General features: G+C 45.7%; 1 protein-coding gene across 2 annotated transcripts in view; it reads left to right on the forward strand.

Annotated features, from left to right (window-relative positions):
* The window catches only part of RAI14 (retinoic acid induced 14), a 264,682-nt gene that overhangs the window by 161,572 nt on the left and 81,446 nt on the right, over window positions 1-21,664 (forward strand). For both annotated transcript variants that reach the window (XM_040338172.1, XM_040338181.1), the window contains exons 4-6: window positions 8,414-8,502; window positions 13,978-14,042; window positions 20,422-20,479. In XM_040338172.1, coding sequence (XP_040194106.1) covers window positions 8,414-8,502; window positions 13,978-14,042; window positions 20,422-20,479 — 212 coding nt within the window. The remainder of the gene's footprint in view (window positions 1-8,413; window positions 8,503-13,977; window positions 14,043-20,421; window positions 20,480-21,664) is intronic.

Genomic DNA, 21,664 nt, shown 5'->3' on the forward strand with positions numbered 1-21,664 from the left:
ATACTTGGCTCCACTGTGCGGCTCGTTTTGCACAGAGTGGCCCCGATCCTGGTCTTCAGGGGTCCCTTGGCGGCTGTCTCGGCTCCTCCCCGCATCAGCTAACCCCCATTCTGGGAAGCGCTCTTCCAAGGGGGTTAGCTTGCGGGCGCGATCCTGTGATGGTCGGCGGTTAGAGGCGCTGACTGTATCACTCGGCCCCGCCCCCAGGAGCGCTGCGTCATTGATTTGATTGACAGCAGCGGGAGCCAATGGCTGTGCTGCTATCAATCATCCAATGAATGAGCTGAGAAGAGACCCGAAGAAGCCAGCGTGTTCACGACGCGGGACTTTCGAGGGCTCAGGTAAGTAAACGGGGGGGGGGGGGGGCGCTAATCGTCGGATGTTTTTTCACCTTAACCACTTGCCTACTGGGCACATATACCCCCTTCCTGCCCAGACGAGATTTTAGCTTCCGGCACTGCGTCGCTTTAACTGACAATTGCGCGGTCGTGCGACGTGGCTCCCAAACAAAATTGACGTCCTTTTTTTCCCCACAAATAGAGCTTTTTTTTGGTGGTATTTGATCGCCTGTGTGGTTTTTATTTTTTGGGCTATAAACAAAAAAAGAGCGTCAATTTTGAAAAAAAAACAATATTTTTAACTTTTTGCTATAATAAATATCCCATTTTTTTTAAAAATATACTTTTTTTTTCTCAGTTTAGGCCGATACGTATTCTACATATTTTTGGTAAAAAAAAAAATCGCAATAACCTGGTTTGCGCAAAAGTTATATTGCCTGCAAAATGGGGGACATAATGATTATTTTTTTTTTTTTTTTTTTTTTTTTTTTTACTAGGAATGGCGGCGATCTGCTTTTCTTTTCGGGATTGCGACATTATGGCGGACACTTTTGACACATTTTTGGGACCATTCACATTTATACAGTGAACAGTGCTATAAATATGCATTGATTACTGTATAAATGTGACTGGCAGGGAAGGGGTTAACCACTAGGGGGCGGGAAGGGGTTAAATGTGTATCCTGGGTGTGTTCTAACTGTAGGGGGAGGGGACTGACTGGGGGAGTGACTCTCCTGTAGCCCAAGGGAGGGGGCGAGCATGACACTCCACACCAGGGAGAAAGCCTTGCATTACTGTGGTGAGATACAGACAGAAGAACAGGAAGTGAGGATTTCTCAGAAGAAATAAGGACATTTAAAAGCAAAATAGAAGGATGAGGTAAGTGAAGGAGGACTGCACTGAGGTAAAGGAAGCTATTTAGGAAAAAAACATTGTACCTTTACAACCCCTTTAATGCATAGGATGTCTAAGGTGAAAAAACATGAACCTTTACAACCCCCCCTATATCGTATCTAAACCCAAGAACAAAAAGCAGATAGTAATACAGCTTACAGGTCTCCTTAGATGTGGTGGCGGGATTGGTTTTTGCTTATTTATTTATTTTTTTTCATTTTTACCTGGTTATCACCTCCTGTCCTAGAGTGACAACCGTACTGAGCAGTGTTGTCACCCTAGCACAGGGAGTGTGTTAGGACTACATAGCGCCTCCCTCTCTCCTCTATAACAGTGGGAGGTGTTTTGTGGTCCACAAAGATAGCAGAGAACAATGCACAAAAGTGATCAGTTCACAAGATTTCTGGCTGGATAAATAGGTATAACAAAACACTTTCTATGGTATATTTAGCAGATCAACGCTTAGGGGGGCGGCGTCCTTTCGTCCCATATGGGAGGGCCGACACTGGTGCAATTGCTTTGATCCCTAAAACCGATACCTTTTTGGTGCTGTTTGGTGCGATATGAGCCCATACAAAATGAATAGGCTCAAATCGCACTGCAAAGAACCGCATGTGATTTGAACGCGGTGCGATTCCTATCCCAATCACAGGCAGTTTCCTGCATGGTCCCTGTGTGAGCCCAAGTTTGTCATAGTGACTTCATCCTGGGATCACATAGGAGCGGTGTGGGAATCTGTCTGTGATTGGGACAGGAATCGTACCGCATTTCTGTTCAAACCAAATGCGATTCTTTGCAACGCGATTTCAGCCCATTCATTTTGTATGGGCTCAAATCGCACCACACCACACACAAAAAAATAGGTATTGGCGAGTACTTGGGGGGGCGGGGGGAGGGGAGCATCGGTACTTGTACTCGCTCATAAAAAAAGGTATTTTGCATTCCTATTGAGAACGCATGCAAAACGCATCATACATGCCTTCTCAGGTGTTACCATTGACTTCTATGGGCCTAAAAATAAACATGAGGGGCTAGATACAGCATTGATTTACGCCGGCGTATCTATAGATACGCCGCGTAAATTCAAAGCTGCGCCGGCGTATCTTTTTTCTGTATTCAGAAAGCAAGATACGCCGACATTAGCCCAAGATCCGACTGGCGTAAGTCTCTTACACCGTCGTATCTTAGGGTGCATATTTACGCTGGCCGCTAGCTGGCGCTTCCGTAGTTTTCGGTGTAGAATATGCAAATGACCTAGATACGCTGATTCACAAATTTACGTACGCCCGGCGCTATTTTTTTACGTCAGGCTTTTTCGTGTTGCTCCTGCTCTTATGAGGCGCACGCGATGTTAAGTATGGACGTCGTCCCCGCGTCAAATTTTGAATTTTTTACGTCGTTTACGTAAGTCGTTCGCGAATAGGGCTGGACGTAATTTACGTTCACGTCGAAACCAATGACGTCATTGCGGCGTACTACACTGGGAAATTCCACGGACGGCGCATGCGCCGTTCGGGGAAAAACGTCAATCACGTCGGGTCACCAAGAATTAACATAAAACACGCCCCCTCATCCTCATTTGAATTACGCGCAATTACGCTGGCCCCATTTAGGCTACGCCGCCGTAAATTAGGAGGCAAGTGCTTTGTGAATACGGCACTGGCCTCTCTAACTTACGGTGGCGTATCGTAAATACGATACGCTGCGCCGCCGTAACAATGCGCGCCCCTACCTGAATTTAGCCTGAGGTATTTAAAAAAAAATGCAACCCACAGATGTGAACAGGCTCTTTCTATACCATTGACTTTGATGACACATTTTAGCGTGTTCCAAAGTGCACGGTAAAACGCAAGGCCTGAGTTTTTTTTTATTTTGCTTAATTAGGTTTCCTTTAAAGTGTTTATTGCTAGCAATACCAATCGCTCAGGACTATGCCTCACCTTTATCGTAAATGAGTTTTATTAATGGACAATGGAGCCTTTGTTGTTATTATTCTTTCGGATAAATTTACGACATGCTAGGGTGGAATGCGTGGCATTTGGTCGATGAATTACAATAACACGGCTGTCGATGCAGGAGAGCCGCTGTATCTGGATAGGCCAGATTACCAGGAATGTAATACTGGGAATTAATGGGCTTGAAATGTAGACCTATCATTAGGTAAAGAAGCCATGCATTGATACAGATTAGGGTACAGCTAAGCCAATCGGTGTGAAAGTATTTCAACACCTACTTGTCCGGGAAACGGTTTAGTGCCCTTATTCTTTTCTTCTCCTCCTTCCCTCAGCAATTTTAGTTCATACTCTGCTTTCTTCATCGTGCAGCCAACCTGGTGCTACTAAGCCTCCAAATTATTATTTATTATTATTACTATTATTATTATGTAGGCTTTACACATGGTTAGGAACATTCTGAAGGGCCAAACAAATGTCAGGTGCATACGGACAACCAACCAACATCCTAACATCTACAATGGTTGGTTGACACAACATTAATGGTTGGCATGACACAATCAGTTTTTTCGTGGTATTAATTAGGGCTGTGGAAATTAAAGATTTATTCCTTGATTAATCATTAATTTTTTTGATCGATCAAAATTCTTTTGAACGGTACTAGTGGTGCAATGGGGTCGTAAATGAGCCGTGATCCGAACTGGTCACCATATGCGGATCGGCACACCAGGTGATCTGCGGAGCTCCGCTGCTGCCTCGGCCATAGGAAAGGCCGTGGCTTCGGCCTAGCTCCCAGAGTGGTGGCCATCTTGGGAAACCCGGCAGCGGCCTAGGTGAGCCTAGAGCGGCACGCTGACATCACCCTTCTGGTAAGACTAAGCAAGCACTAATCTTCCTATACAGTGGGGGAGATGTGGACCATATTACAGTGGGGGAGATGTCTGTGGATATTACAGTGGGGGAGATGTCTGTGGATATTACAGTGGGGGAGATGTCTGGATATTACAGTGGGGGAGATGTCTGTGGATATTACAGTGGGGAGATGTCTGTGGATATTACAGTGGGGGAGATGTCTGTGGATATTACAGTGTGGGGAGATGTCTGTGGATATTACAGTGGGGGAGATGTCTATGGATATTACAGTGGGGAGATGTCTGTGGATATTACAGTGGGGGAGATGTCTGTGGATATTACAGTGGGGATATGTCTGTGGATATTGCAGTGTGGGGAGATGTCTGTGGATATTACAGTGGGGGAGATGTCTGTGGATATTAGTGTGGAGATGTCTGTGGATATTACAGTGGGGAGATGTCTGTGGATATTACAGTGGGGAGATGTCTATGGATATTACAGTGGGGGAGATGTCTGTGGATATTACAGTGGGGAGATGTCTATGGATATTACAGTGGGGGAGATGTCTGTGGATATTACAGTGGGGAGATGTCTGTGGATATTACAGTGGGGGAGATGTCTGTGGATATTACAGTGGGGGAGATGTCTGTGGATATTACAGTGGGGGAGATTATTGTGGATATTACAATGGGGACTATATATGGTGGTGATCCCAAAAATGTATGTGCGTTTTAATTAATCGAAATTAGCCGATTAATCGATTTAAAAAAAATCGATTAATCGAACACGAAAATTTTAATCTGTAACAGCCCTAGTATTAATCTAAAATTTGGTAAAACTCCTAGAAAATTGCCATATCAACGGCATAAGGTAAAGTCACGGCAGCTAATTTTTTCCCAAAAACTTCTTAAAATTAAGATTAGAAACTGACAAAGTGGCAGATTCAAGATGTATCCTCACAGGGTGACTGTGGATACACAAGTAGTAGTGCGCCAACGTCCCAATGATGTTTAGAAGAAGAAAATTGGAGCTAGAAAGTTGGACTTTATAGGACTATTTTGCGTGCAGATAAAGTCAAACTTTCCAGCTCCAATTTTCTTTTTCTAAAGGCCCATACACACGATCAGACTTTTCGACAAAAAGGGTCCCGATGGACGTGTTTATCAGACAATGCGACCGTCTGTATGCTCCATCGGACAATTGTTGGTTTTTCAACGGACAAATGTTCGCTGTGCATGCTCTAAAACTTTTTCAACAACAAATAGAGGATAATCTGATCGTGTGTACACAAGTCTATCGGACTAAAATCCAAAGTACAAACACGCATGCTCAGAACCAATGCTAAACATCAGACAACAATAGCAGAAGTTGCCCAAAGGTTGGCGGTAAAGAGCTGAAAAACCACGTGATTTGGTGAATGTTGGCTGAAAATGTCCTGCCGTGTGTATGCAGAACAAGTTCACGGCCAACGCCCTTTGGACCAAAATCCACGAAAAAGTCTGATGGAAGTCCAATCGTGTGAATGAGGCTTAAGATTAGAAGCTGACTAGATGTGTAGGGCAACCGGAAACACTCTTCATTTTAAAAAGCTTTTCAAACACCGAAACCCTTTGTCCTCTGACATCTATCTTAGCACTTCTTCTTGGAGGTCTCTCAAGCACATGATAAGCCCTCGAAAACCACAGTGCAAACCACAAATTCCTTCATCTGAAGAGGCGAGGGAAAACTGTGTAAGTGGCTGTAACCAAACTACAGCCAACTGTTTGTTCATTGTCTGCACATTTCCTGTCGCTGAGATTTTAGACAGCACACTTCTCATGCTTTGCCAGAAGAGCGCATATCTGATTTGTGAATGGAACAGAAATAATGGATGTCCCCGATAGACACTGTTAAGTCAAGAGCATAACGCTGGCCATACACTAGTAGATTTTCTAGCAAACAGAAAATTCTTGCTGTGATCGCTGTGCTCCAGCCCTGTCTGTCTCAGTTTTACTAATAAAGTGCAGCGCTATGTGCAAACATCAACACAAATAAATAGTGACATTCGCATATAAATATAATAAAGTGCATACCCCTTGAAATGTTCCACATTTTGTCATGTTACAACCAACAATTAATGTTATTGGGATTTTATGTGATAGACCAACACAAAGTGACACATAATTGTGAAGTGGAAGTAAAATAATAAAGTTTTTTTACAAATACTGAATTTATTGGCGTATGACACTCACTTTTTCACCCTTCAAATCGGTTGCAAATAGTGTGTGCGTTTTACCGTATTTATCGCGGTATAGCGCGCTCCCGCGTATACCGCGCACCCCTAAAGTTGGCCCCGAAATTCCTGTAAAAAAAAAAGTTATATGATTTTATTACTTACAGTTTTGGTGTCTTCCCAGCGTCCATCGTCCGGTCCGGCGTCCGTCTGCGGCCTCGGTGGTGTCCTCCCGGCTTCTTCAGCGCGCGCCTCAAGTCGAGTCCCCGCTTCCCGCGCTCAGTTCGAACGCCTCCACCGACATATACCGAGTGCAGTACACTCAGGTACATTCGGCAAGGCTCGGCTTTGCTCGCGCTCACGCTCTGTGACGTTTATGCGTGAGCACGAGCGAAGCCGAGCCTTGCCGAATGTACCTGAGTGTACTGCACTCGGTATATGTCGGCGCAGGAATTCAAACTGAGTGCGGGAAGTGGCTATCGGCGTATATCGCGCACCCACGATTTTCCCCTTATTTTAAGGGGAAAAAAGTGCGCGATATACGCTGATAAATTCGGTATATGGTGATACTGCAGTTTGGGCTGCCTCAGAGAGAACGGGGAGGGGGCGGGACGAGCGCCGTCAGATTACATACAGCGAGAAACTCCTGTTTACTCGGCGGCCTCTGTAATAGGAAGTCCCGTCTCCTGGGCCAGCATTGGACCAGTGTTCTGTCTATAATAGAAGCCAGGCCAGGAGGCAGGACTTTGTATTAAAGAGGCCGTCGAGTAAACAGGAGATTCTTGCTGTATGTAATCTGACAGCGCTCATCCCGCCCCCCCTCCCTGAGATGGGCATTGATCAGGCTGCATTCATGGCAATGGGGAGGCATTAATCAAGCTGCATTGATGGGCAATTGTGAGGATACAGATGGGCATTGATTAAGCTGCATTGATGGGCAATTTTGAGGCTGCAGATGGGCATTGATCAAGCTGCATTGATGGGCCCTGACCCTTATTTTGCTTCAATGTTCTTTATTTAAAATGTAAATTTTTTTCCCTGAAACTTCCCTCTTAAAATGAAGGTGCGTGTTATATGCCGATAAATACGATAATTGCTCTTCTGAGACTGTCAAGCCTTGTACACATGGCCGGTTTTCCCGACGGGAAAACTGAGAGGAGAGCTTTTGTCTGGGAATCCAGGCCGTGTGTATGCTCCTCGCAGTTTTTCTGATGGGAAAACTGCCCAAAAAACGTCGGACAAAAAAAAGAGAACCAGCTCTCTTTTTTCCCACTGGGAAAAACTGCAGACTTTTGCCCGGCAGTTTTTGGCAGTTTTCCTATGGGAAAAACTGCGATGGAGCATACACACGGCCAGGCTTCCCGACCAAAGCTCCATCGCAGACTGACCGAGCAGGTTCTCTGCTTTCCCCTCGGGATTTCCGATGGGAACTTTTTCCGTCAGAAATCCTGCACGTGTGTATGGGGCATCAGTCATTTGCTGGCACCCCAAATCCCACCCCACCACCCTCAACCAGCCTTGGAGCCGTCATAACACACTATAGAGCAGTGATGGCGAACCTTGGCACCCCGGATATTTTGTAACCACATTTACCATGATGCTCATGCACTCTGCAGTGTAGTTGAGCATCATGGGAAATGTAGTCCCAAAACATCTGGGGTGCCAAGGTTCGCCATCACTGCTATAGAGGGATATGCCTTGTCCAGCTTTAAACCACTTTAAATGTGTACAATGCCTACTTGTCTCTGTGACGTTCCTGCCAGGGAAGCAAGCTATGTTCAGGACAGACCACATTCTGGGTCGTGTTGGGTACTGAGCTCAGAACGCCTCTAAGTGCCATTTTTAAATTGAGTTTTAAGAGCCGTGTACCCAATGGGCTGTCTGTAGATGGTAAGTTCCCTCAGTGGACTCCTAACCGATCAATTAATAAAGAACTTCAAAGAACGTTTGTAATATCCGTGTAAATGAATTTGCACATAAACATGGCGTCATAGACAAGTGGTTTAAGTGGGCAACTTGGTGCATTTGTTTTCGTGCCAGAAAAAGATTATATGAAGGAATTCTTGTGTCATGAGTTTCTGTACTTAAAATTCCTGAAAGAATTGACAGATATGGACTTCAGCTACTGAACGAGATTGTAAAATGAATCTGCCTTTTCTTTACAGCTTCCACCTCGCTGCTACCAAAGGGAATGCAGACTGCCTCAAGGTTATGTTGACGCACGGGGCGGATGTCTCCGCTCAGGATCTATCAGGTACAACTTAACGAGCTCTGCTTAAATAAGGGAGAAATTTATTGTATTGGCTGTGATTACAATTGCTGTCACTTTGGGTGTTAGGCCTTGTATATGAGCCAAGGGGGTGGATTTACTAAAGGCAAATAGGCCCAGATTCTCAAAGAAGCGCCTATCTTTAGGCGGGCGTAGTGTATCTCAGAGCGGCATGTCCTATATTCAGAAAGGACTTGCGCTCTAAGTTACGGCAGCGTAGCGTAAATTGGTTGGCGTAAGCCCGCGTAATTCAAAGTAGGCTGGTAGGGGGCGTGTTGTATGTAAATGATTGGTGACCCCACGTAAATGACGCGCTTTACGATCGGTGAATGCGCGCGCATGCTCAGTATCACGTCGAATTTTCAAAGTAAATTACGCCCGCTCAATGCTTAGTCGACGTGAACGTAACCTACGCCCAGCCCCATTCACGGAAGACTTACCCAAACGACGTAAAATACGACGCTGTTCGTATGTTTCCGACGTCCATACCTAACATGACTTACCCCTGCTTTATGAGGGGTAACTTTACACCGGTCCGACGCCTTACGTAAACGACGTATCTTGATACGCCGGGCGCGCGTACGTTCGTGAATCGGTGTAGCTAGCTAATTGGCATATTCGACGCGGAAATATAAGGAAGCGCCACCTAGCGGCCAGCGTAAATATGCATCCTAAGATACGACGGCGTAAGAGACTTACGCCGCTTGTATCTAGGCAACTGTGAGGCGTATCTGATTCTATGAATCAGGTGCCGAGTTGCGACGGCCCGCACTCAGAGTTACGACGGCGTATCTGGTGATACGCCGTCGTAACTCCTTTGTGAATCCGGGCCAATGTGTATGAGGCATACGTCCCTGCACGCCTATGGCCCTATATACAAACCGCATCCTGCCACCTCTTATTCTACCTGACATTCATTTAGTCAGCTTACTGACAGTATATTGAATGCTGCAATTGTGCACCCCAGTTTTTGCACTCCACAACCCAGTGGTGGCTTGTGCTCCATTTTGTGTTGGGCAAACAAAACTCAGGCCATCCCCATAAGCACCATCCCCTCCCATCCCCCCCCTCCCCCCCCGGTTGGTCTGTCCTTCAGTCAATTTTCCCCTCGCTCAGTAAACCAAACACTGAGTCGCTCACCCATCCGCGCACCAGCCCTGCACTTACCCCATCTAGGTCATGGGCAGCTTCGGCTTCCTCCTGCGTCTCCTTCTCCTTCTCTCAGGCCAAGACCCGCTTCCTGATTGGCCGGGAGAAGAAGCAAGAAGACAATACCGAATATTTGCAAAAATAAAGCTGCGCTATAAGAACCTAAAAAAAAATGGAATGTGAAATATACCAAAACATGTGATATGTTGAACCAATATATGTGGTTAATATAAAGTGAATTGTTCAATAGGAATATGAATAAATCAATCAACATAGATGTCACTCCACGAGTAACTAACTGAATAGCATATACAGTGTAGGTAGAAAAATAAAGAAAAAGTCCATAGGTGATAAATTGAGTTGAAAGATGTCAGTCCACAAATCACCGGAGAGTATTCAAAGTGATCCAATATACACCAGGCTGAACATTGCACCTCCGCCATATAAAATAAAGGCTTTCCAGAAGCAAACTATAGCAAGCCTATGGCTATAACCCAGCCAGGGTCCTTTATCCAAGGAGATGTCCGCAACACATCAGATGTTCCAATGGGGTAAACCACAGCAAACCAGCAGATGAGAGCTCACGGATGCTCAGGGCCCGCATAGGTCAGTGAGTTACCCAAAAAGTGAAAAGGGAGCTGTGTGTTTCCTATATTCTCTAGGTAGGAATATTAATTTGCTATTGTGACACAAGTAGGTGGGCTCAGGGCGCAGTGCTCTGCGTCCCGAGCCTACCCTTTTTTTAAGCCAATTGGAGCCTCGGGCTCTAATCATGTACTTAAAAACATTGAAATCCATACGTCCGGTGGCCGGGCGCCTGAATTAGGGGGGCTGCGCCCCTAATGGAGCAGCTGTCAGTGCTACCACACCAAACTTGTGTGCATGAGCCCTTACAATTTGTTTTCTTTATAAAGCAGTAACAAAAATTTCATTTTCCCTGCTAGCATGCTGTAGAGAAGGACCCTTGTTCTCTGTGTGGAAGCAGTAATCTCTCTGCAGAGGTCCAACACACCCCGTGCTGAGATCTATAGTTCTGCAATCAGTAAAACCCATATTCTCTGCTTTTACATAGTTGACAAAGGTGAATAAAGACACCAGTCCATCCAGTTCAACCTGTGGTGTGTGTGTGTGTGTGTGTTTATGTCAATAGTAGTAATAGTGGTCGGCTTAAAATGATACTAAAGTCTTGTGTTTTTTTTTGTTTTTTTTTTGTTAAAAATAACAAACATGTCATACTTGCCTGCTCTGTGCAGTGGATTTGCAACCCCTATCTTACTCTTCTCGGGTCCCTCTTTGGTGCTTCTGGCTCCTCCCTTTTGCCGAGTGCCCCCACAGTCAGCAGCTTATTATGGGGGCACCCGAGCTGAGTCACAGCTCCCTGTGTCCATTCAGACATGGAGCCACGGTCCGGCCCCACCCCACCCCACCCTCTCCTCATTGGCTTACCGACTTTGATTGACAGCAGCGGGGGCCAATGGCGCCATTCTGCTGTCTCCGACAATGAGGGGAGGGGAGTCCTGGGCAGTCGAGTCTCTCTCATGCAACATCGCTGGATCTAGATAGGGCTTGGGTAAGTATTAGGGAGGGGGTGAGGGGGGCTGCTGCACACAGAAGGCAGAGAATGCATTTGGATAAAAAAAACTTCTGCATTTACAATCACTTTAAGCGATAACGGCTTTGAATACGGAGTGTTGGGGCAGCCAGGAACCGGGCAGGTGGGAAATGTCAGTGTTTATGGCCCAGGGCTCCCTACAAAGGACTTCTTATCCTGCAGTTTATGAGCTTTTACATTATCCATTACATATGGTACCAATGGTGCTTTCCAGGGGTTTTATCTGCATTTTAAAGTATAAAATATCATACAAATGCCATTTGTTTAATTCTAAATTGTAAACCTAGACATAAAATCAGGTCTCCTTTTTCATTTTACTAGTGTATGGCCCTCACTTCACCTTATCTCACCCCCCCATTTTATTGGAGATTGAGATGTCTGAATGATGGTGGTGCCACAAGGTGACATGCTGTGTTTTGCAGATGTTGGGGGATTGGCTATTATCTGGGCTGGTCCCTACTGACACATTCGGATTACGAGATTCTCTGGCTTTATAATTTAGGCATCTCAGTAACTGCAAGGCCTGGTTCACATCTATGCAGTTTGCTTTCAATCTCTTTCTGCAGAGCTTTTCTGCGCGCACGTTTTTGGTTCATTTTGAGTTTTTATGTTTTTTTGTTTTTTTTGTGCCAATTTGTTGTTAGGGAGACAAAAAAATTCAAAATGTGACAAAAACGCATTACATGCTTTTCTTCAGCATCTCCATTGATGTCTGTTGAACCAAAAATGCACCATTTTGCATTTAACTGCTTGGTGACGGCCCCACGCACATTGCAGCAGTGCGGCCGCTCTGTGCCAGATCACGTACTTAGTATGTGATCTGACACTTCTGGGTCTGGGGCACAGGCTCGCGCCACCGGTGACCCACTGCTGCTGTAATTGGAGACAGTGGGAGCCAATCAGACAGTTTGTGAGACAGGCAGAACGGTGGTCTGCCTATGTAAACACAGCAGATCACCACTCTGTTAGACCCCTTTCACACTGAGGCAGTTTCAGGCATTTTAGTGCTATAAATTGCACCTGTAAAGTGCCTGAGGAGCGCATCTCACGCCTCCCCAGTGTGAAAGCCTGAGTACTTTCACACTGGGGTGGTGCACTTGTAGGACGGAAAAAAAAGTCCTGCAAGCAGCATCTTTGGGTCGGTTTAGGAGCAGTGTATACACCTCTCATACACTGCCCCTGCTTGTTGGAATTAATGGGCAGTGCTTCCAAAGCGCCTGAAAATCGCTTCAGATGCGCTGCAACACGGGTGGTTTGTACCCTTCCTTTGGCTGCCAACGGGGATTAAATGCGGCACTAAAATGATAGTAAAGCGCCGCTAAAACCGCGGCTGCAGTATGAAAGCAGCCTTTGTAAGGAAGACCGAGATCCTGTGTTTATGGTAAGCAGGAACATGGAGCTATGCCTTCCCACAGTTAAAACGCCTACCCCACACAGTTAGCAAGCACTCCCTAGGAACACATTTAACCCTTTGATCGCCCCTGATGTGCCCCCCCTGGAATTGACAAGGGTCTGCCGCGTTCTCATCTGTAGCTGTGCTGGCTCTCTGGGTTTGTGCGAGAAGGGGAGTGCCAGATACTGTATAGGAAAGATCATATCATCTGTCCTGTATACAGCTATATATCTTCCTTCCTGTATTCCTCCATCATCACGGACTGCAGATATACATCCTCTGTCCTGTATTATATGGTGTTCTGCTGTCGGAAATTACATCTTACATTAAATTGAGAAGTGGGGGGTGCTGACTTCTTACCTCTTCTCCCATGCAGCCAGCGGGGCCTCTAGTCATTTGGGGGGCCCTTCACAGCTTTGCGGGGCCCTAAGCGCCTTGCATAGTGAGCGTATAGGGCGGATCGACCGTAGCTGTATATACCCACCTTCCTTCCTGTATATAGAGAGCTTCCTCCATCATCACTGACTGAAGATATACATCATCTGTCCTGTATACAGCTATATATATACACCCACCTTCCTTCCTGTATATACTAATACCATCCACCCCCTATATATTCATACTGCACATGCCACATTTGATGGGCACATGCCTGCGCTTTATGTGATAATAACTAGGCCCCTCCCCTTCATGACATTGTCAAAAAGGAGCGGGGCATGGGTGACCCATTATTATGCGGACGCCCATGGACACAGCGGCTGCAGGATCACAGCCACTGTTCAAATTTGGCATCGGTAGGGGTGCGGGTGCATGGTCTTTACACACGCCGCCTGCATTAGGGGTCATGCACCCACACATGTAAGATTGGGGGCAGCGGCTGTGTCCGTGTAGCCACAGCAAACGAATTTACATGAATGGGACTGCCTGCATGGAGATGTACAAAACACCGGTGTATGCCCATGTAAGCCTTAAAAAAGTAACACAATGTTATACAAATTTTTTTTTTTTTTTTAATCAACAGATAAAAAAATAAATAAAAAAAAACAATATATTAGTTAAAACTTAGTTGCAAATGCCATATAAATAGTGACACTGCCATTGCCATTTTGCATGCCATACAAGTATAAATCGTGTAAAGAACTGTAGAGATTAAACCCACGGGCAGATTTGGCACATATGTAGGCACAGAAACACTCTTGGCTCTCCCTTTTTCCACAACTTGCAGTAGTTGTTCGGAGCTGTCATTAAAATCATGTATTGTATTGTATTCTTCTATCACAATAATTCTACTTCTATTGTTTTCCAGGTCACACCGCTCTACACTTGTCTGTGAAACATAACCACATAGAGTGCGTCAAACGGCTTCTCCAGGTAAACCGACCATCACTTCCTTCTCTGCTTCATAAAGATAGAACTGGATACTCCGTAACATGGAGACACAAATTAAAAATTAAGCAGTAAATATTTAATTTTGTTAGAGGCAAAGTTTTGGCTTGAAGTATGGTGTAGCTTATATTCATAAGTTTATTTACATCACGCCGACCTTTTTTACATGTAAATCCTATTAAGAGATGCTATAATAACTCGTTATCCATCATATGAAAAGATTAGCCATATACTGCATAAATATAGCATCCTCAAAAACTTTATTGATCTAGATCGGCTTTCCTCAACCAGGGTTTCGTGGAACCCTAGGGTTCCTTCAGAGTAGGCTGTGGGTCCATTGAGAGATGAACAATTTCAAACATTGACCACCCTCTTCCAATAGCCACCAATCTAGGGGGGATCCTTCCCCCAATGAACACCAGTCTTAGGGGGTCCTTCCCCCAATGAACACCAGTCTTAGGGGGTCCTTCCCCCAATGAACACCAGTCTTAGGGGGTCCTTCCCCCAATGAACACCAGTCTTAGGGGGTCCTTCCCCCAATGAACACCAGTCTTAGGGGGTCCTTCCCCCAATATACACCAGTCTTAGGGGGTCCTTCCCCGACTGACCACCAGTCTAAGGGGGTCCTTCTCCGACTGACCACCAGTCTAAGGGGGTCCTTCTCCGACTGACCACCAGTCTAAGGGGGTCCTTCTCCGACTGACCACCAGTCTAAGGGGGTCCTTCTCCGACTGACCACCAGTCTAAGGGGGTCCTTCTCCGACTGACCACCAGTCTAAGGGGGTCCTTCTCCGACTGACCACCAGTCTAAGGGGGTCCTTCTCCGACTGACCACCAGTCTAAGGGGGTCCTTCTCCCACTGACCACCAGTCTAAGGGGGTCCTTCTCCGACTGACCACCAGTCTAAGGGTGCTTTTCACCAATGTCTACCAATCAATGGGAGTTATTCACTGACCAGCAGTAGAGGGAACTTCATTGACCACCAAAGTAAGAGGGCGTTTTTCCACAGACCGCTATAATTTTCACTGCCAGCATTTCTCTTCTAGTCGTTTTATTATTTGGCTTGTTTTATTACTGTTACCGAAAATAATTTTGTTATATACAGCAGCCTAGGGTGTCAGACACATTCTTTCTTGTATTTTTATATCTCCACTCATTAATCACGGCAATGTACCCTGAGCTGTAGTCCCTTTTAGTAGGGCTACCCTGAAACCTGAAAGTTATTTTTAAGGTTTCCTCCACATTAAAAAGGTTGAAAAAAGGCTGATTGTCAAAAAAAAAAAAAAACCTGTTTGGATCCTCCCACTTTACTGCATTTCATGCAATTCTTGGGCTTATTCATAAAGAGTATAGGCCCAGGTGTTGACTAAACACTTTACAGAATGTGTCAGCAGGCTTTGGGCCTGATGTGTCCACAATTTGACATCATTTAGAGCTCATAGACAAGTGTTTTACCCATACAGTTGACTTCCTTCTGACCTATTTCAAGTGTTTTTTGCATTCCCATAGACCTGAATGAAAATACTAAACCCGTCTGAAGTGTATGGAAAGAGAGAAGGGATTTCGGCCCCCCCCCCCTTTTTTTTTCTTTATTTATTTTTAGTTTTTCACAACACTTTTTTTGCGGATAACGTGCACAGTAGAGAGGCAGAACAATTAAACTAATTAAACTAGTTAACACTTTATGAAGAATAACGAGGGTGGGGTTTATTTTTATTTTATTTGTTCCTCTTTCAGCCCCTCTTTAGAGATTTTGGCTGGAGGGGGGGGGGGGGGGTCATAAGAATTGGAAAGCAGGGTTTTAAAGAGATGTCAAGTCACGAAACAAAGAAATATTAGGGGAATCTTTTTTTTTTTTTTTTTTTTTTTTTTATAGGGTGATATTAAGCCCCTCTTTCTTTCCTTTTTTTCTTTTTTGTGTGATATGGGGCCATAAAGTGGCGGGATTTAAAGAGTTATTAAGGATCACGAATTAGGGAGCTTTTAATCCCCCCTCCCTTTTTTTTTCTCTCTTTGAGGGGGAGAAAGGGGGGAAGAGAGGAAGGAAGGGAAGCAAAGGAAACAAGTTGAGGGTGCTCTCGAGGAGGGGGGTAGTGTATTATATGGTTTTGATGTATTTATATGTTTTGTATGGTGTTTATTTTATTTTCTGTATATGTTGTTGTAAATTGTCATAATAATAAGGAAAAAAAAACGTAACAAACCCGTCTGAAACAAAAGCTGGTCAGCACAAGCCTTTCAATCATGTTTTTGAGGACAATGTATTTATGTGTCATGTGCTATGTATTTCCTATAACACTGTGTGGGGTGCAGAGCTCATGATGGTTGGAGGTAGAAGCATTTTGTGGGGTGAGAACCATATACATTTTTATCAATAAATGTCCCCTTTAACTGGAGAGGGCGCTTAGGCCTGAAGTATCTCTGGCTTCATTACATTCTGGATGGAGTGGGTAAGGGTTACAGCTTCTGTTGGATTTTTATTGTTGTCGGTGTCCATATTAGGGAGATTTACTGTCTGTTTGGATATGTTTCATAGCAGAAAATAAAAAATATAGGGCCAGATTCAGGTAGGAGATACGACGGCGTATCTCCAGAAACGCCGTCGTATCTCTGAGTGTGAGGCATCGTATCCTGTCGCCTGATTCAAAGAATCAGATACGCCAGAATTTGTCTAAGATACGACCAACGTAAGTCTCTTACGCCGTCGTATCTTAACTGCATATTTACGCTGGCCGCTAGGGGCGTGTACACTGATTTACGCCTAGAATATGTAAATCAGCTAGATACGCCTATTCACGAATGTACGCCCGGCCGTTGCAGTACAGATACGCCATTTACGTAAGGCTTTTTCCGGCGTAAAGTTACTACCACTGCTATATGAGGCGCAGCCAATGTTAAGTATGGACGTCGGGACCGCGTCAAATTTTCCGTCGGTTACATAAGTCGTTCGCGAATAGGGCTGTGCGTCATTTAAGTTCACGTCGAAAGCATTGGCTTTTTGCGGGTTAATTTGGAGCATGCGCACTGGGATACTTTCACGGACGGCGCATGCGCCGTTCGGAAAATCGTCATTTACGTGGGGTCACAATAAATTAACATAAAACACGCCCACATCTTCCACATTTGAATTGGGCGGGCTTACGCCGGTCTATTTACGCTACGCCGCCGCAACTTTGCTTTGTGAATACTGCACTTGCCTGTCAAAGTTGCGGAGGCGTAGCGTAAATAGGATACGTTACGCCCGCACCCAAATACGCGCTCCCTACCTGAATCTACCCCATAGTTTTTTTGTTTTTTTTCTTCAAAATAGTCAGGATTTTTTGGTTTATAGCCCAAAAAAAAAAAAAAACGCAGAGGTGATCAAATACCACCAAAATAAAGTTATATTTGTGGGGGGAAAAAGGATATACATTTTGTTTGTGTACAGCATTGCATGACTGCGCAATTGTCAGTTAAAGTAATGCAGTGCCATATAGCAAAAAATGGCCTGGTCATGAAGGGGGGTAAATCTTCTAGAGGTCCAATGGTTAACCACCCACAGGTGATCCAAACGAAGGCAAAATAACCCTTATGCCCCTTTCACGCTCTGATACGCCTTTACTTTTTTTAGGCGGATCTGAGCGGGCCATCCATTGACTTTTGTATGGGCCGGCGGCAGTCAGCAGGGATGTGTCCGATGACACCCGCCTGCCATCTGATCCAACAAGATCTCCTCAAGACAGAAAGATGGCGAAACGTTTGCCATCCGTCCATCGGATCGGATTGGATGAAAACAGACAGGCTGTCTGTTTTTTCATCCGATCCCCCATAGAGGGCAGCGGGGCTCTGACAGGTCCGTCCCTGCACAGTGAGCAGAGACAGACCTGTCATCCGCCTGCTCAACAGGGATCAATGGAGCAATCCCCTGCTGAGCTAGCGGAGACTGTCCCACGCATCAGCTCCGGGTGAACCCAGCCTAAGGTCCCTTTTACACAGGACGGATCCGCTCAGCGGACTCCGCCAGCTCAGTGGGAGATTGCTCCGTTGATGCCCGCTGAGCAGGCAGATGACAGGTCAGTCTCCGCTCACTGTGCAGGGGCGGACCTGTCAGAGCCCCGCTGTCCTCTATGGGAGATCAGAAGAAAACGGATCCGCCTGTCCGTTTTAATCAGATCAGCGGGACAGATAGCGAACGCCATACGTCTGTTTTGTGCGGATCTTATCGGATCGGATGGCAGGCAGGGGTCAGCGGACACATCCCCACTGACATCCGCCTGCCCATACAAGTCAATGGGTGGCCCACTCGGATCCACCTAAAAAAAATGGACAGGCGGATCTGAGCGGGCCTATCGCGTGAAAGGGGCCTAAAGCCTCGTACACACGATCAGTCCATCCGATGAAAACAGTCTGAAGGACAGTTGTCTTAGGTTAACCGATGAAGCTGACCGACTGGTCCGTCACGCGTACACACCATAGGTTAAATAATCGATCGAGTCAGAACGCGGTGACTTAAAACACAACGACGTGCTGAAATAAACGAAGTTCAATGCTTCCAAGCATGCGTCGACTTGATTCTGAGCATGCACGGGTTTTTAACCAATGGTTTTGCATACTAACGATCGGTTAAGTTTTAAAGCAAGTTTGCTTTTTTCTAACCGAAGGTTAAATAACCTATGGGGCCTACACACGATCGGTTTGGACTGATGAAAACGATCCATCAGACCATTCTCATCGGTTTAACCTATTGGGCCAGATTCAGGTAGATCCGTGCAATATTTGCGTGGGCAAAGGGCAACGATTTTTGCTCTGCGCCCACGCAAATATTTTGAAATGCCCGCGATTCACGGAGCAGTAGCTCCGTAAATTGCGCGGGCGATATGCTAAATAGCCCGGCGTAAGGGCGCCTAATGTAAATGATCCCGCCGGGGGCGGGAATCATTTAAATTAGGCGCGCTCCCGCGCCGAGCGAACAGCGCATGCTCCGTCGGGAAACTTTCCCGACGTGCATTGCGGCAAATGACGTCGCAAGGACGTCATTTGCTTCGAAGTGAACGTGAATGGCGTCCAGCGCCATTCACGAATCACTTACGTAAACGATGTGAAATTTAAATTTCACGAGCGGGAAGGGCGGCTATACTTTAGCATTGGCTGCCCCTGCTATAGCAGGAGCAGCCTTGCGCTAAAGTCGCCGTACGGAAACTCCGTACCTTGCGTGCGCAGGGCCCGCGCAACTTTTGTGAATCGGTGGTAGTATGCAATTTGCATACTATACGCCGATCACAATGGCCGCGCCCCCTAGCGGCCAACGCAAGAATGCAGCCTGAGATATGAAGGCATAAGGAGGCTTATGTCTGTCATATCCTAGGCTGCAGTCCGCGTAGCGATGTTCCTGAATCAGGGGCATTCGCTACGCGGGAGCAAAACAGCTATTGCGCCGCGCAACCTATGGTTGCGCGGGCGCAATAGCTTCTTGAATCTGGCCCATTGTGTGTACAAGCCTTTAGGCTACATTCACACTTGAAGGACTCCAAAGTTGCGCCGACTTTGTTGCAAATTTGACACAACTTTGAATGGGTGCAAATTGGCTACGACTTTGGCTTTGACCAGTGATAATGGACAACTATTGCATTGTATAATATTCAGCTACGTCTTTCATGCTACTTTTGATGGTTAACATTGAAGTCTATAGCCCTCAAGGTGCATGAAAGTAGTGCATGAACTACTTTGAAGTTGCTGCAACTTTAAGTCGCACATATATAGTTATCATTGGAAAATGTAGGCAACGACTGGTGTTGTGACTGTGATGTCCAAAGTTGCATGACAAGTCGCACAAGTGTGAATGGAGCCTTATGGATCTAATTTAAAAAAAATAACCATTCCCCATTCTATTCATAATAATAACAAAAAAAAAACGTAGGGTGTAGATATTTTTTATTTCAGCAAAGCGTACACATTCTTGAATACAATGAAAGATATTTAGCTTACATTTCTTTTTCAGTAAGCCTAGCAAAGTAACCATAATAACCCACCCCGTATAATAGTGAGTCGGTGGATGGATCCGGGCTCTCCATGCAGATGTTCCACATACATTGACCCTGACGTGTGGGAACCTGAGAAGAGAGCATCCTCCATCCAGCATAGATTGATCGGTAAAGGTGTGCTACGTCTGACCCTTCCAAAAATCCTCACATTCCAGGCATGTTTGCACTAAGCTGGAAACTACGATGCAAAGGCCACTCTCCATATTCTCCATGGTTTACCGGCACAAAGGAATGAATCCCAGACATTTTGTAGCACAGATAGTTTATGTTGAACTTTTATTGCTTTTACTCTTCCTCAAGCCTATATTTTGATTACTGAAATGAACAGTCTTGCTCTCCCACAGTCTAGATGTCCGACAGAATGCACAGACGGCGGCGGGAGGACGTGTGTTCATTATGCAGGTATGTTGCCGGATTCTGTATACTTGTCTATATATGTCTGTTTACTTGTCCTGTTTTGAGGCTGAAACACAATACTTGTTCTCGTTCTGAAAGGTTGTAGGAAACACAGGGGGTGCTATACCTAGAGGTTGTAGGAAACACAGGGGGTGCTATACCTAGAGGTTGTAGTAAACACAGGGGGTGCTATACCTAGAGGTTGTAGGAAACACAGGGGGTGTTATACCTAGAGGTTGTAGGAAACACAGGGGGTGCTATACCTAGAGGTTGTAGGAAACACAGGGGGTGTTATACCTAGAGGTTGTAGGAAACACAGTGGGTGTTATACCCAGAGGTTGTAGGAAACACAGGGGGTGCTATACCTAGAGGTTGTAGGAAACACAGGGGGTGCTATACCTAGAGGTTGTGGGAAACACAGGGGGTGCTATACCTAGAGGTTGTAGGAAACACAGGGGGTGCTATACCTAGAGGTTGTAGGAAACACAGGGAGTGCTATACCTAGAGGTTGTAGGAAACACAGGGGGTGCTATACCTAGAGGTTGTAGGAAACACAGGGGGTGCTATACCTAGAGGTTGTAGGAAACACAGGGGGTGCTATACCTAGAGGTTGTAGGAAACACAGGGGGTGCTATACCTAGAGGTTGTAGGAAACACAGGGGGTGCTATACCTAGAGGTTGTAGGAAACACAGGGGGTGTTATACCTAGAGGTTGTAGGAAACACTTGGTGTAATACCTAGAGGTTGTAGGAAACACAGGGTGTTATAGCTAGAGGTTGTAGGAAACACGGGGTGTTATACCTAGAGGTTGTAGGAAACACGGGGTGTTATACCTAGAGGTTGTAGGAAACACGGGGTGTTATACCTAGAGGTTGTAGGAAACACGGGGTGTTCTACCTAGAGGTTGTAGGAAACACGGGGTGTTCTACCTAGAGGTTGTAGGAAACACGGGGTGTTATACCTAGAGGTTGTAGGAAACACGGGGTGTTCTACCTAGAGGTTGTAGGAAACACGGGGTGTTCTACCTAGAGGTTGTAGGAAACACGGGCTGTTCTACCTAGAGGTTGTAGGAAACACGGGCTGTTCTACCTAGAGGTTGTAGGAAACACGGGCTGTTCTACCTAGAGGTTGTAGGAAACACGGGCTGTTCTACCTAGAGGTTGTAGGAAACACGGGCTGTTCTACCTAGAG

The sequence above is a fragment of the Rana temporaria genome, chromosome 1 (genome assembly GCF_905171775.1).
Source record: "Rana temporaria chromosome 1, aRanTem1.1, whole genome shotgun sequence".
Classification (NCBI taxonomy): Eukaryota; Metazoa; Chordata; class Amphibia; order Anura; family Ranidae; genus Rana; species Rana temporaria.